At 37.4% G+C, this 15,810-nt stretch overlaps 1 protein-coding gene across 7 annotated transcripts; it reads right to left on the bottom strand.

The window, feature by feature from the left end:
- Positions 6,232 to 11,046, bottom strand: LOC109715542 (forkhead box protein C1-like). 7 transcript variants are annotated; one of them, XR_002217642.1, is made up of 7 exons: positions 10,816 to 11,046; positions 10,204 to 10,695; positions 9,831 to 10,113; positions 9,648 to 9,725; positions 9,461 to 9,555; positions 7,903 to 8,991; positions 7,525 to 7,808 (listed from the first exon to the last, which is right to left on the bottom strand). XR_002217642.1 is itself a non-coding variant. In XM_020240614.1 (6 exons), the coding sequence occupies exons 2-5, from the start codon at positions 10,521 to 10,523 to the stop codon at positions 9,508 to 9,510; spliced, it is 729 nt and encodes a 242-aa protein (XP_020096203.1). In that variant the 5' UTR covers positions 10,524 to 10,695; positions 10,816 to 11,046; the 3' UTR covers positions 6,232 to 6,478; positions 9,461 to 9,507. The 7 variants fall into 7 exon arrangements, 6 of the variants coding, with proteins under 6 accessions (XP_020096203.1, XP_020096201.1, XP_020096202.1 ...); XM_020240614.1 differs by lacking the exons at positions 7,525 to 7,808; positions 7,903 to 8,991 and adding an exon at positions 6,232 to 6,478; XM_020240612.1 differs by having other exon boundaries at positions 7,525 to 8,991.

Genomic DNA, 15,810 nt, shown 5'->3' with positions numbered 1-15,810 from the left:
TATGAGTATGGAAGCTCGCATGCTCATAAATTATTTTCGACCATAGAGCTTGCTAATCAGTAACTCATACCATTAAATACAATTTAGAGCATTTGAAGTACCTAAAAACTGAATTTTGTAATTTTTAAACTATAAGACGACCACCTAAAAATAGAATATCGAATTTTTTAGTTCAAAATTAGAGTTATATAATCTTGATCTAAATAGTGAATAGAACTTTTCTGTTAAAAATTGTAATGTACTAGACCTTCGTAAGTTGGTAAAGTCTAAGTCTGAGTTGATGATTGGAACTTATTATTGGTGTCTAGAGGTTATTGGTTGAGTTGGATCTGTTCTAGAATAGAACGGGCGCCCGATTGTGTTGTGCTGAAGGAGAGCAAGCATTTCAGAGGATCCAGACTATGGTGCGGACTCCCAAAAGTTCTGGGCAAAGTTTCAGACCCCTAGAAGTGCATTAGTTGCTTTGTTCGAAATATTAAGGTCACTAGTCACACAATGTTGCGGGCACCCGAAAGTTATTATGGACGCCCAAATAGTGGCGGATAAGTGCACCTGAGTACAAATTAGTGAGAAGGTGACTAATTACAATGGTTTCGGATACCGATGGAGGTTCCATGTGCTCGAAATAGTCAAGCTAGCAGTTGCTAATAAGGTTTCAGACACCCGAAAGAGTTCCAAGTGACCGAAAGGTGTTTCGGGCTGTGAGGCTCTAATGTGAATAATTTGTTGTATTTGAGGGGCTAAAAACACAATTGTTGCATTCACTATAAGAAGGTGTTCACTCTCAAATGCTCCATCATCTTCTTCTAGCTAAAAATCTCCTCTTTCTGTTTCTTCCTTCCATTTCCCCCGTTAACAGTGTTGTGGATCCTTGTTTGGGAGGCCCTTTAGTTAACTAAATTTTGTGTTGGTGATCTTTGGTGCATGCGTAGCTGAGGTTGGATCAGAAGATTGAGAAGGGAAGCTTTCGAACGATCCTAGTTTGAGTTACAACCAAGTACTCCAAGGATTAAGGTGAGACATATATAATAGGTTTAAAGATTGAAAAATGATGTTTAAGACAACAAATATTGTTAATAGTATTGGATGATTTGAGAGATGTAGTTTTGACATAGGGCTGAGGTTGATTTATAGACTAGTGTTGGTGTAGAGTTGTGAAAAGGGTTGAGGAGCTGAGATTGGCGTTCTATTGTTGGAGCATTAACTAGATAGGTATTTGTCACCGAGTCGGCAAACTAACTACTACATCTATATTACATGTCTAGCTTAGTCATTTGGTCCTGGTGATATATTAAATATGGTATTATATTGTTGCCTGATATGAGAGCATGCTAGAAAGGTTATTACTTGGTTTGGGATTATGTTAATATAGCAAGAAGTACACTGATGCGCTAAAAGCCTAGTATCAGTACCATGCATATTCTAGTGCATCAAGCTCCTTTTCCATTGCCTCTCTCCATTTAGGATCTTTAATAGATTTGGAATAAGAGGTAGGTTCTACATTGGAGGAAATACTAAGTAGAAAGGCACGGTGAGAGGCTGAGAAATTGTCATAGGAAATAACAGAAAATAGAGATTGAGGTTTACCTGACAAAGTGGGTGTTGAATGTGCCAATGATGTTTGGGATGGATTGGAACCAATAGCAGTACAAACATAATCATCTAATCTAGTAGGTCGTCGAGTAGCACGTGAGGATCGTCGAGGTGTATCATCAGCTTGAGTGGTGGATGGTGATTGATTATCAGTTGTGGATGAATGTTGTGTATCAGCGTTAGAGTTCACGATATCTTTAGTTTGGTGATGAAGTTGTGGGTGATAATATGGGATCATCATAATTGACATCAGTGGTAATGGTGGTAGAGGGGTTAACAATCTCGTGTTGATTATTAACTGGAGTAGAATGAAAGGGAAAAATATTTTCACGAAAGGTCACATCACGGCTAACAAAAATTTTACCACTTTCAATGTCATAAACACGATAACCCTTTTGTCCCATAGGATAGCCAACAAAAATGCAACGCTTGGCTCGGGATCAAACTTATGTTTGTCAGTATCAACATTCCGGGCATAACATAAACACCCAAAGACACATAAATGATCATAACTAGGCTTAGAACCAAAAAGAATTTCATGGGGTGATTTGCCATCAAGGATAGGTGTAGGAATTTTGTTTATTAAATAGGTTGCGGTGAGCACACACTCTCCCTAAAAATTACTACGAAGGTTGGCTTGAAAATGCAATGCTCGTGCGTTGAAAACATAATGCTCGTGCAACCTCAAGAAGATGACGATGCTTATGCGCGATGACCCCATTTTGCTGAGGGGTATGAACACATGACCTTTGATGAATTATTCCATACTCTTGACATAACAATTGCATAGATTGAGACAAAAATTTTGATCCATTATCTGTCCTTATTTGTTTAACATGACGACCAAATTAAGTATGCTCCAAATAATTAATAAAAGCTCGCAAAAATTTGTGTACTTCAGATTTAAATTGCATGAGATAAAACCAAGTACAACGCGAAGAGTCATCAAATATGCTCCCCCTCTCCCTTGTAATCGCAAAGATTAAGAAGCTTCGGATTTAGAAGGGTTATGTTTGGCGTGTCCAACAGGGTAACCAATAATCTCATAGCATCGAGATTTGGTATGCCTAGATTAATTTTCCACAATGGTCACAAATAAGACGTGGCTTCACCTTCGAAGAAGTTGAATGAACATCATTGAAGCGGTTAGATGAACCGCCCTTCGCAATAAGAGCAGTGAGTTCCGATGGATTTGAGTGAGATACTTTAAGACCAAGATGCTTTTCTTCTTGGTGGATAAGAGAATATACCTTTGCAAGGCTTGGTAGAGAATCCATTCCGATGATTTGAGTGTGTATGGTTCCAAATGCTTCATTCAATCCCATAAGGAATTGATAAATATGTTCGATTTGCCGCTCTCATTGAATCTCCTTCAATGCCCCACAATTGCATAATGGGGCTGTAGGGTAAGAGTTTGAGTTCATCCCAAGCTTTCTTCAATTTAGAAAAATAAGCAACAACAGTGAGTTGCTCCTGACGAGTATTAGTGATGGTGCACCTAATTTCGTAGATGCGAGGACCGTTTCCTTGTGAAAATCTTTCTTCAAGTTCAGCCCAAAGTTCATGAGCTGTTTCAACGAAGACCACACTTTAGCGGAGATCTTTGCTTAATGCATTAATCAACCAAGAAAATACCATATGATTGCACCGTTCCTATGCTAGCTTGAACGAGATCAATCGGAGACTTTGGCTTTGCTCAAGTCCCATCCACAAAATAGAGCTTGTCCTTTGCCCCTAAGGCTACAGTCATGGAGCGTTTCTATGTCCCCTAGTTAATTATCTCCCAAAAGAGGTTGAGCAACAAGCATAGCTCCTGGATTGTCAGATGGGTGAATGTAATATATATGGTGAATAAACATCAATTCCGGACGCGGAATTATTAGCATCTTCTTTCACCATAGCATCTTCTTTCGCCATTAGAAAAATACTAGGTATAGAACTTCCAATTCTCTGGTACCATGTGAAAAATGATTAGTGGAAAAGAATGAAAATTCAAATTAGAGTGATCGACATTGGTCTCACTTCACTAAAATTTGATACTATGTACCAGATATAATATACATCGTGAATTCATCAAGAAAGGAAAAAAAAAATACAAAATATTTTTGCCTTCTATGTGTAGTCATTAAATCCATTATTGCCTTCTATTTGCTATCATTAAATCTATTCAAAAAACCAGCTGAATTGGCAAGACAATCTGGGTCCAAAATTATTAGGCAAATCTCCATCATTCTCTCTATCAAATTTTCATAATATATAGAAACTTTATTTTCTAATATACTAAGTTCTGTACGTCGGGATGGCCAGGCGTGAGCAAGATGCCGAGCGGTATCGTATATCGCTTGGGGATATCATATTGAGCGACACTCGAGTTACATCAGTTAGTATAATCGATGTATACCAAAATGGCCAGATAGATGTGTGACCTAAGAGATACATCCAAGAGTAGTACCTGTAAGAATAAATAATGTTCGCCTGAAAGACTGAGTATGTTATGACGAGTTATTCTGAAACGACACATGGTGTTTGAAGATAGAAGGTATGGTTTTGGGCTAAGTTATGAGTTGGTAATCTATCTCTACGTTACCAACAGTACCTACCAGTTATTTCCTCTGTAGGACTATCGGGCATTAGTTCTAGAATCATCTGCATACTGGAATTAATGTAGTAACTTAATATCATTGTATATTATTTAATTCGATTAACTAATTATTAATTATTTGAAATAGAATCCAAATCACTTGGGACATGTGCCCACATTTCATGCTGCATGCAGATTCAGGATTTGGAAAACGGACCCTCGAGAGTGGACTACCTGGTGAGTTGGCACCGGTTATAGGTTGTACACAGTACTATACTAGTAGCAGTTCATATTGTACATGCATTGCATTCATTTTATATTTTGTTATATATGTGTTGTGTCTTTTATTCTTTCACTGTGTTACTCTATATTTTCCTCGCTCTATTATATCGAGGTACGGGTACCCTTTCATTTCTTAAAAGCCTTATATTTTCATAAGTTTTAAAATTTTAAATTAAATTTGATTTTTATGGAGGTACAGCGGTCAAGACTCTAATTGAGGGGATTTGGGTCGCAACAAATTAAGGTAAGGACTAACATGAAACATTATTGCAAGTTCAGAAATGAAATTAAAATCTTATTAAAGGTTTAGAGTTGCAAAATGCTAAAATTACAGTTTTGAGGACCAAAATAAAACTCCGAGCTCGAGCACTAGTAGTGCAATTTGCCTGGTAAAGCATTTTTATAATTATTTTTAATGATGTCTTTGGAATATTATAGAATAATACAACACAATCCGTAAGCAAAATTTAATTTTAAAACCTCTGTAGCAAAATTTTATTTAGAGATTGAAGAGAATGGTGCATAGAGTTTATACAACAATAGTTTTTCCCATGATTAGAGAGCTGCTAGAGACGTATCTCAACAGCAGGCCATTCGGTTCGACGTTGCGACTAAAGATGCATGCAACTCGAAATGCAGCAATTTGGCTTTATACAGAGGGAGACCCTGCAAATGTAACTATTACATTTACGTGCATAGAGTCAAAATACATTTTTAAATCACATCACCTCTTTTATTCAGCGGTAAGATTACCCCTAAAATATGCATAATTATTATAATACCAAAAAAGGTCAATGTTTTAAAATAATTTTATTAATTATCATCAATTTTAAAGAATTATTTTTTATTGAACATACAAGCATAAAATATCACCTGCAGGCGCAACCCTAGTTCTCAGAGGCGACTGCAACAAAACAAAAAATGGAAATTAGCCCAACTGCAATTGGACCTGCATTTCAATTCAAAATACAAAGCAACAAAATAGGCCATAAATCTATTATTTGGATTATTGCATTTGCCATCAACTACTACAGTTGTAATTGAAAAAAAAAAAAAAAAAGAAAAGAAAAAAGAGTCACCCATTGTATACAAGATCGAGTCCAAATCAGCAGCAATTATAATTGAAACATCTAAGTTATCCGAACTTGTAAGTGAAGTAGTTGACAAAGTTTACTTGAATCATATCTTGGAAAGGGGGCAAAAAAGTTAGGCTTGAGTACACTCTAATAAACTGTACTTACTATTTTTTTCATTTACTATATTATATATATTTTTTTTCAAAGATACTATTGTACTATTATATTTTGCCCCTCTTTTTTACTGTACTTTAGATTTATTTTTGTTTTCCACCTCGTTGTATTTTTTTGTCGTAGTTATCACTTAACTATTTTTTTTCTTATCAACCACCGTATTACTGTTAACAAATCTATTATTTTAGATAAAATCTAAAAACTTTATTAAAAAGCACTGATTGAATAATTCAATAAATTAAATATATGCTCTGCTAATCTTAATCAGTATGTTTAATTAGCTTCATGTAAAATTATAGATTTATTATTTATAATGTAGAGATTAAAAATATAAAAAGAATAGTTGAGTGATATCTTTGAAAAATAAACAGTACAGTATAGACAGTAAAAAAAAAAAAGAAAAAAAAGACCCTTTTCAATACAGTGTAGTATTAGTGTTGATTAAGCCAAAAATTTTATATTAGATTTTATCTTACTTTGTTATACATCAAATAACAAAATTTATAAATACAATTTTCAATTATATAGAAGCAAACACAAAATTTCTGGCCGCGGAGCTTTCCATTACAAATTATTACCAAACATGATAGATGCAAATATAATTGCTGTAAGTTCAGCTCCATGGATCTCCAATCACACCATATTAGCGATTACATCCAACCAAGCAGATCATGTGCTTAGGTCTCAAACCAGTCATACCAACAAGTTTTATCAATCTGCCTTGAATCTCTTCTGCTGAGCTTCAGAGTAGGTCGCTTAGTCGGACAAATGCCTAGAATAAAATTTCACTTCTGACAGCAGACACTAATAATCTGGCGCATAATGCAAGAAATGAAGTTGCAAATGTCTCGCATACCATACGGAAGGAAAAAGAAGAAACATAAGTAGCTTCAAGAAACAAAGCAAAGCATGCGCAGATCAGCACCATCACAACAAACCAACACTGTCCAAATAGCCAGCAAGTAAAATCATCACAAATAATCTGCCTACACAAGTAAGGAATGAAGCTTGCTCTTGAAAGCATACTGAAATGCATAAACCCTGCTATCATCCTTTTGGTTTCATCATTCACGGGTACAATGTAGCGTAACACCGTGGTATCAGATTAAACGACTTAATTTTATGCGAATGATACCTGAGGAGGGTGAATAGTTACAGTGTTACAAGTGTGTTAGCCAACATATAACATAGATGGAAGCAGGCATAGATCATATGACACCATTACAAGTGTAGGGCATACCATTTAGAAAACTTTACACCGATACATAGATAAACTTTGAGGAGAGCTTTGGGACACAAAGCTTGCAAACTCACGCACGTCCACAACATATAACCAAAAGCACCGAAGATCCTAAACCCAGAGTTAGTAAATCAAAACCCTACAACACTCGAGAGTCTTTGCGGAAACGACTGTGCGTCCAAGTGTGCTCCATCAAACCAAGTATTTCCAATTCTTCAAAGGACAATTCTGGAAGCACGGAGGGCTCCGTGCTTCCAGAAGCATACTAGCCGACTCTATATATATATATATATATCCCAACATATGTGCCTAGACAATTTGCCTAGATAATTTCTTCATCAATAGAAAATGTGCTCACCAGCATTTTTAAATGCAAAGCTCATGGTTTGTCACAACAACTTAATACAAAGCATAACTATTGAATGGAGTTTGCAGTACAACAAGATACAGCGGGTTCAAAACCTAGCCGAAAGTCTTATTTGGCACCTGGCTTTAGAAAAATATAGTTAAGAGATTTATGAAAATGAGTTAGGGTTGGATGAGAGAATCCAAACATACATTCTATGGGTCAGATAAGAGAATCCAAACATACACTCTCTGCCTCTGCAAGGCCAAACTTCCAAACTCTAATCAAATATACTTCAAACCCATAAACCCTCAAAATTTCCAGCCTCACTTTGTGGATTACAAACATACAAATCTTGACATCGCATAAAGATAGGAACCAAGTTTACTGTTCTGCAAATATTTCCGGTGATTCAACAGGAGAAATCAGCAATTCAGTGCGAAACACAACATGATATTTAGGTCAAAATTTCTACAACCCCAAAAGGAATTTGTTTCCCCTCGTTGTTGCACATGACTAGAGAAACAAAACAAATTCAGATTAAACTTCCAACAGAATAATTTAAGCCTGTAATTTTGAAAAGGAAAGTTTGATGGAACTAGATGATCACCGTAGCATAGGCTTCTCTTATCTTGAACTGATGCAATAAATTAGAGCCCCAGTCTCACAGCCCAACTTTGAGACCAATGAAGGACAAAACCTTCAGCCGTCACAAATTTGCCAAATAATGAAAGGCAACAATTAAATAAGTAACAATTTCACAGTGATTCAATCATAATGATTTCACAGCGTAACAGCTAAGAGTCACTATACAGTTGGGATAACAATGATATCATATCAGTCTATGTTGCATGGATTCGGGCATGACACTGTGGATACACTGCCACGACATACATTATAAGCTAAGGATACGACAATGGGCATGCACAGGCAAGCACGCACATATACAGGCGCACGCATATATATGCACATACTACAAAAAGTTTAATTCTGTCTGCTTGTATATATAGTAAGGAAATTAATACCGCAACCCATGATTGTACAAATTAAATACATTCATATAATGTCTTCAATTTGCATTATCTTCCGAGGATTCTTGTCATTATTAATAATTTAATATCTTCTCTCAAAAGTATCAGAGTACTCAAAAATTATCCAAGCCACATTCGAATTTTCACCCTTATATAAGAAAAAAAAAATCAAAAACAAAAAAAGTGACTAACAAGTAATGTTAAGCTTTCAACAGAGTATTATATCCCATACAATCTCCAATACAGACGTGTCAAATGTATTGAAGTATGTATGCATCATAAATATGATTATAATGTAAAATGTAAACTAGATAGTCAAGGACAGTAGGAAAAAAAAAATACGTATCCAAAGTAAATGCAAGACTAAATTTGATGATTATATTTAGGTATAGAACAAAGGACTTGAATAAGGAAGTAAATTATAACAAACACATCGCTATTAACTATGAAGATTTCCACTGTTGGAAAAATGGAGCCTTCTGACATAATTTAAAGGCTACATATTAGTAGTACAAGAAACTCGAATATGTAGCACAAGAAACTCTTCAAGTTATCAAATGCAAGGAAGATTTCAAGAAAACAATTTGGGAGCAGTAATTAATTCTTCATCAAATATACTTACTGAAAAATTAGGAATAGCTTTGAAAGTTTCCTGTTGCTCGCAATACCTAAGATTAGACGTTACCTTCGTATTCAGTATTATTGAGGAATCTTTCGGAACTCACAATAGAAAATAGTAATGAGGACAATAAGCTGATATAAAGGCAAGCATTCGCCGACCACTCCTGAGATGGCATTTGTCTCTTCTAATAAAAATGAAACATCACATTCAACTCCGTAAGGGTTCGGATGCAGAGAGGACAGGGCAAGAAAGTAGGTGCAACCGTGCAATGCCTAATCGCCAGAGGTTTTTCCTTGTCCTCCTCATAATTTCTTCTCCACCAATTTAAACTCAAAACAAGGATCATCTCGCTATTCCTTCGGTAGCACAAATAAGAAAGAGGACGCTTCAAGTTCTCCTAAATATAAAAGATGAGAGGACATAATGGCAAAAAAGAATCCCAACTGATTGTGGATTTGCGGTGGCATAGTGAGTAAGAACACAAATTACATGCCTAATGATCGATCCCCACTTACCCCACAAGATCTATTTCGATACCAAAACTCTCCTCTACCACTCCGAATCATTCTGAATCACTCTCCATAGACATCGCCTTCAATCCTCTCCTTCGCTGCAACAAGATTAGACAGATCAGTAAACCAGATAACCGATTAAATCGAAAAAAACCCTACTGAAATGAGAAATTAGAAAGGCTTAGTATACCTTTCTCGAGCCCTTCTTCTCCCTAACTTCGTACCTCTCCTGCGAGATTTCCGATAGCCATGCGCCAGGACTCACCAACTACACCCATCAAAAAGCCAAAATGAACTAAAAGGTCACATTTGAAGTTCAAGTATACGCGAAAGGGCAGATTTTGTGTTTGAAAAATAGGAAAGGAGAGCATACGAGCAAGCACTTCTGTATCAACTTGGACCTCTTCTTGGGTCTCTGCGGGAGCTTACACCCCTTCATTTGAAGAAAATCTTCCTCCTTCTCCTTGTTCGACAAGGAGATGAAGAACCGTGGTAAAACCGCTGCACCCCTCTCCTCCCCGTTCCCGATCACCCCGTTCTCTTCGAAGACCGTTGCAGCCGAGCCCCTCGTCGAATAAAACCGGTCCTCCTTCTCCGGCGACGACGACATCGATTGCGACTTCCCCCCGTTCTCGCAGCCCGCCGAATCCGCCTTCCTGATGACAAATTCCAAATTTGGGTATTGCAATGAGTTCAAATTCCCAACTTTTTAGATATCCTTCTTTGTATTTTTGATTCAAATTGACCTGAGGCAAAGAGGGGCAGGGTGATGATGGGGGGGTGGGGAAGGGAAGTGGTTGTCTCCTCCTCCTCCTCCTCCTCCTCCTCCGACGCCTCCGGCGATGATGCGGCGATTGATGCGGGAAAGGGACCGCCGAGGATTGCTATCGGATTTGGCAGGGGATCCTCCGCCCTCCTCGCGCACTTTCAAGCACCGGAGCCTCTTGCGGCTCCCCCACTGCAGGGGGAAGCTCGGCTCCGGCGCAGCCCCTCCTCCTCCTCCTCCTCCTACGCCTCCTCCTCCTCCTCGCGGCGCCCTCGGTGGATTCTTCGCTTCCCGATCCATCTAAATCCCACGAAAATAGAGAAAAATATAGAAAATGAACAAGAAAAACCCCACCTTCAGATTTACAACTGCAAAAGGAACAAAAACAACATATTTCTTACATCAAGATCCAGTTTTTACGGCGAAAAAAAGAGGGAAATGAGGAGAAAAAAGGGAGATTGAGGCGATTCCCCTGTAGATTGAGAGTACCCATCAGAGATTGATCGAGAAAAGGTGAGATCTCGTGCGTGAGAAAAGCGTAGAAAAAGGCCAAAAAAAAAAAAAGAAAAAAGAGGATACATAGGAAGCGTACAAAATACAGGGGACTTCCCCGCTTCTTCTTCAAATGAACTAGCTCTTTCTATATCTCTCTCACTTGTAGTTGTGATAAGAGCTCACAAACCCTCTTCTCTTCTTCTTCTTCTTCTTCTTCTTCTTCTTCTTTTTCTTACACGGCCCCTCCTTTTGCTTCAGAGGGAAGGGGTGTTCATAATAATAATAATAAAGGATAAAACCAACCACCCGTTTTTCTCTGTCTGTTTTTTCTTTCGCCCACTCCCCACACTACTAAACGGATGGATGTTCAGGATGCGGATGACCGTGCGATTTGGTTTTTGTGTGGACGGATGGACGCACCTGATCGTGCGTTTCATCTTCCTGTTCAGACATAGCGAGCCCTAGAATGCTTCGCTCCACTGTGGGGCAGTGAGAGAGACTAGGGGTACGGAGGGAAAGACATAAGTTTTGAGGGTAAGCTCACCGGGATGGTGGGAAGATTCTTACCGGGGGCAAGAATAAGAATTATAAGATGATATTTTTTGTCTTCTTCTTCTTTTTTTTTTCTTTTTTTTTTTTTCCGCTCTTCTGAAATTTTACTGAAGGTAAGGTCTTTGCATTGAAACCTCCGTTTCGCTCCGGATTAAATAAGAGCTAGTTATTTTAGAGGTAGGATTAAATTCAGAGTTAAGTCTGAATTAAATTAATTTTATATTTGAATGATAATTGAATTGTTCACGAAATTAAGAAAAATTACGTTTGGATAGATAAGATTGAGTAAGAAAATAGTGGGTAATTATAAATAAAAAATAATGATATTGTCTCAATTATTATATTTAAATTTAAATTTAAAATTTAAATAATTAAAAATAACAATTTATAATTTATAATTTATAATTCAAAATTAAAATCTATATTTTTAAATCTCAAATTTAAAAATTTAAAGCTATCAAATCTCAAGATTACAAATGATAAAATATCAAATTTAAATTTTAAATTAATAAAAATAAGTAATTTAAAATTAAAATTTAAAATGCAGAAATGTAAAATTATGTTTAAAATTTAAATATTTAAAGGTGAAAGACTTTTTATAAATTTAACAATTTTTTCTTCCAGGTCGGTTTTTTTAAATTATATAAACATTAAATAGGGGTGGGATTAGCAAACTAATCCCACCCCTATTCCAAGAGGGGGTGGGGTTAACTAACCCCACCCCACATGGGTTATCTCGGAATAATCCATTTGACCCCCCAAAAATTATGTTAGAGTTAAAGTGGGGATAAGAGGTTATCCCCGCTTTAACCCCGAATTAGACGCTACCTAAACATATAATTTTGTCACACTTTATTCAAATGTCTTAGTATTGAAATACCATTAATTTGGCTATTCAAATAAAAATCAACAAACTGACCGTCCCTAGCGCAAGTGATAAAGGGTTTGATGGTTGGTACCCAAGGTCCCAAATTCGAAATCTACTTGCTTCACATTTTCAGCTCTTTTTCCAAAGAAATAAACATGCTATCTTTCTCTCAAAAATAAATAAATAAATGAGACCAATGAAGCGGATAGCATGTTATCTTTCTCTCAAAAAAAAAAAAAAAAATCAACAGCACTTTTCGTCCTACGAACTTTTTTGCTTTTACTTTCTTAGTCATAGATATTAGTGGAGTATTTGATGAAAAAAAAAAGTTTGATTGCAGCGAGAAAAGATATAAGATTCTGAGTCGGAAATGTAGAAGTTTCAAATTCGTGCTTCTAATCTATATCTATCTATATCTATACTATATTATACTACAAAGCAAATATATTTGGTGGATTATTCTCACCTTTTGTTTTGTAAAAAAAAAAATAATTTGGTAAATTAATTTCATGTATTACAATATCTATTTCAAACTCTTCATTTACCCTATCAATAAATTAAATGTTTATATTAATTAAGAAAATATAAACTTAAATATTTCATATAATCTATAAATATAATTAAGAAAAATCTAAACTTAAACTATTTTATGTACTATTACACCCCATTTTAGAAGCCCAACTAGACGCGTGAACAAACCCGCTATATGGACACAATTTTTTTTACACGTGCACAATGTTGGAAATAAAGCACTAGTAAATACTATAAAGAAAGTAAGAAAGCAGTACCCTAGGTGAACTACCTTGCATGCAATCTCACTCTGCGCCATGTTCCACCCCACCCGACGTACCTGAAAAACAATCCTATAAGGAGTGGGAAACTACAAAGTTTTTTGGTAGGTGCAACAAGCTATCGAGGGCAAGTTACATCAATCAGTCACCTAGATAAAAACAATCGTAGAGTAAGCTAAAACGAGGTACATTAAGCACATGTAAGTAGTAAAGACTGTGCAACTACTATCAGGATATCTGTGACCAAGCCTAGTTATGCGTCAAACAATATCGAATATCAATTGTAGAGGACCTAATTAATGGGTAGTCCTATGGACCGGTGCCATAAGCCCAATCGGGGCAGCTGCTACTCGATGCTGAATGGTGAAATAAAGGCCAAATTGTGACCTAACGGGTCGAATAGCAACCACTATTCGAGAGAGCTCACCCAAACATGAGTTGATCATGCCATAGTGGCAGTGATAGAGGAGCAAAACATCACGATTTGGCAGTGATAAAGGACCTAATTAATGGGTGGTCCTATGGACCGATGCCATAAGCCCAATCGGGGCAGCTGCTACTCGATGCCAAATCGTGAAATAAAGGCCAAATCGTGACCTAACGGGTCGAATAGCAACCACTATTCGGGAGAGCTCACCCAAACATAAGTTGATCATGCCATAGTGGCAGTGATAGGAGCAAAATATCAAGTGGCGAATCATCATACTTTATAGTTGCAACCCCCTACCCCTACCTTTCTTAAATTTAAATTTTAAAATTTCTTGAATATTTGAGTTACTCTTGTAAACTCTTGTTTGAAAGTGGAAATAGGGTGAGCAACCTCCGAGCACTATTGAAACTTCTTTTCACTTTTAGTTTAGCTTAGGTTAGCATGTGTAACATAGCGAATCCCTAATAGGTTATACCGAACTTCAGTCAAATTGACCGAAGTGTGGTGATGGACAAGTTGAGGTCCGTTGATCATTTCGAATGCTTCGGAGTGCACTAGACTAGTGGTTAGGACCTTGGAGAGCAAGCTGGAAAATTTCAGGCCTTTTTGTGCTGAAAATACTCTCGGGGTCCGGACCCTGAGTGTAGGGTCCGGATCCCGAACTCGCAGCAAGTGGGGTTGGACTAAAGTGTTAAATTGATGAGGGGCCTTTGTGCAAATGGCTGTTGGGAGGATATATACATGAGTTTTAAAGCCCTTGAGCTCATTTCCCCTCACACCAACATCAAAGAGAAAACTCTCTTTCTCTCTCTAAGACTCTCTACCCTCTCTCCCTTTCTCTCCTTCTCTCACTAGGGTTTGCTCCAAGAGAGGAGCTTGGTGGAGAAGAAGGCTTGCTTAGGGATAAAGCTAGCTCTTGTGCTTGAGTGAAGGAGAAAGCTAAGGTTTGAGGTGAGTTTTTGTGGTTATGAGTTAGGGTTTGGTTGTGTTTCCTTCTAGTTGTTGTTTCTAGAGGATGTTATGGTAGATTAACTCTAGAATCTCCAAGTAATAGTGGGTATTTTGTGATGATGAAAACCTAGGGTTAGAAATTAGGGTTTTGTAAACTATGAGGTCTAAGATGAAATTGATCTCTTGTAGCCCTAATTGGAGTATAAACCGACACGTTGGGAGACTCGGATAGAAGTTCCGACGAGTCTACGACGAGATATTGGGGAAAAATGCTATTTCGGCTTCGTTTGTCGTAGGTCGAGAAAATAGGTGACCATAAATCATGAGACTTGAGTTGTAGCCTTCCAGCATCCCTACGAGGTGGGTGGTGCTATCCGAAATTATCGAATTTCTCATTATGTCTATGTCGCTTTTTTGAGTATATATGTACACTTGTGGCATTCATGCATTGTAGGGTATTATGACATGTGGTTATGGTATGGAACCTATTGTATGCTTTCAATGAAAAAGAACATGTGAATGGATAGTGGACTATCCATATAGAAATCCTAAATGTATGAAATGAATGTGGGACTATGACATTAGTAAACAAAGGTGACATTGACACTAGAGAGTATGAATAGCACCTGGAATTGTGGTATGCTAGATAAGGTAAAACCTTAAAGAGCATTGTGGCAAGAATGGCAAAGTATCCTCAAAATTGAGGATTTGATTATACTCACATTTGGTCTATATGCTTGAGGGCGGTAGCTCCCTCTCAAGCGGTGAGCTCCGGAGTGGTCACCACTGGGTTGTAGCGGTATTCTCCCCAGTAGACGGTCCCGTCCGGTTGTAACGGAATTCTCCCCGATAAAAAGGGATTTGGTTAGTGAGTTGGGGTTAACCATGAGTTAACCAAGATGATTGGGTAAAAGCCAAAGTAAATATGAAAGACATGCATGCATCATCATGAGCATATTACTTGTTGATTCAATTCTTGTACAGGCATTGTACTAGCATTAATATGGTTTGCTATCTATCTCTTCTTTTCCTACATATGCCTGAGTAGACCTAGTGAGCGAGTCAGCGGGGTCGGCAGCTGAACCCACTGGGAACTTTCATTAGTTCTCACACCACCAACCTTGCAGATCCTAGCGCAAGCCGGGCGGTCGAGGATCGCGGCAAGGGCATCGCACCCTAGATAGCGGCTACCCGAGTATAGTTTGTACCCTGTTTATTATCATCTTTTGTATATGATGATGTATAAATGATGTAAATTCAGATGTGGTATATGTTTCGTGATGAATCATATGATGTATATTGAAAGAAAAGAATGTAATATGTGGATAGCTTATGTTTGGTTAAAAGCAATCAAATTACATGTGTGGATGTATGGATAATAGTAGTATCTTCACCTGCTTGTGGTTTCTTGCCTTCGTGCAAGCCATGTATACTCGAATTCTTTTTGTATAAATTGCTATACATGTTGATATTTGCGTGGAGTCTTAGGCGGACAGGGGA

Source organism: Ananas comosus, linkage group 9 (assembly GCF_001540865.1).
Source record: "Ananas comosus cultivar F153 linkage group 9, ASM154086v1, whole genome shotgun sequence".
Taxonomy (NCBI): domain Eukaryota; kingdom Viridiplantae; phylum Streptophyta; class Magnoliopsida; order Poales; family Bromeliaceae; genus Ananas; species Ananas comosus.
This window is presented reverse-complemented; position numbering and strand designations above follow the sequence as displayed.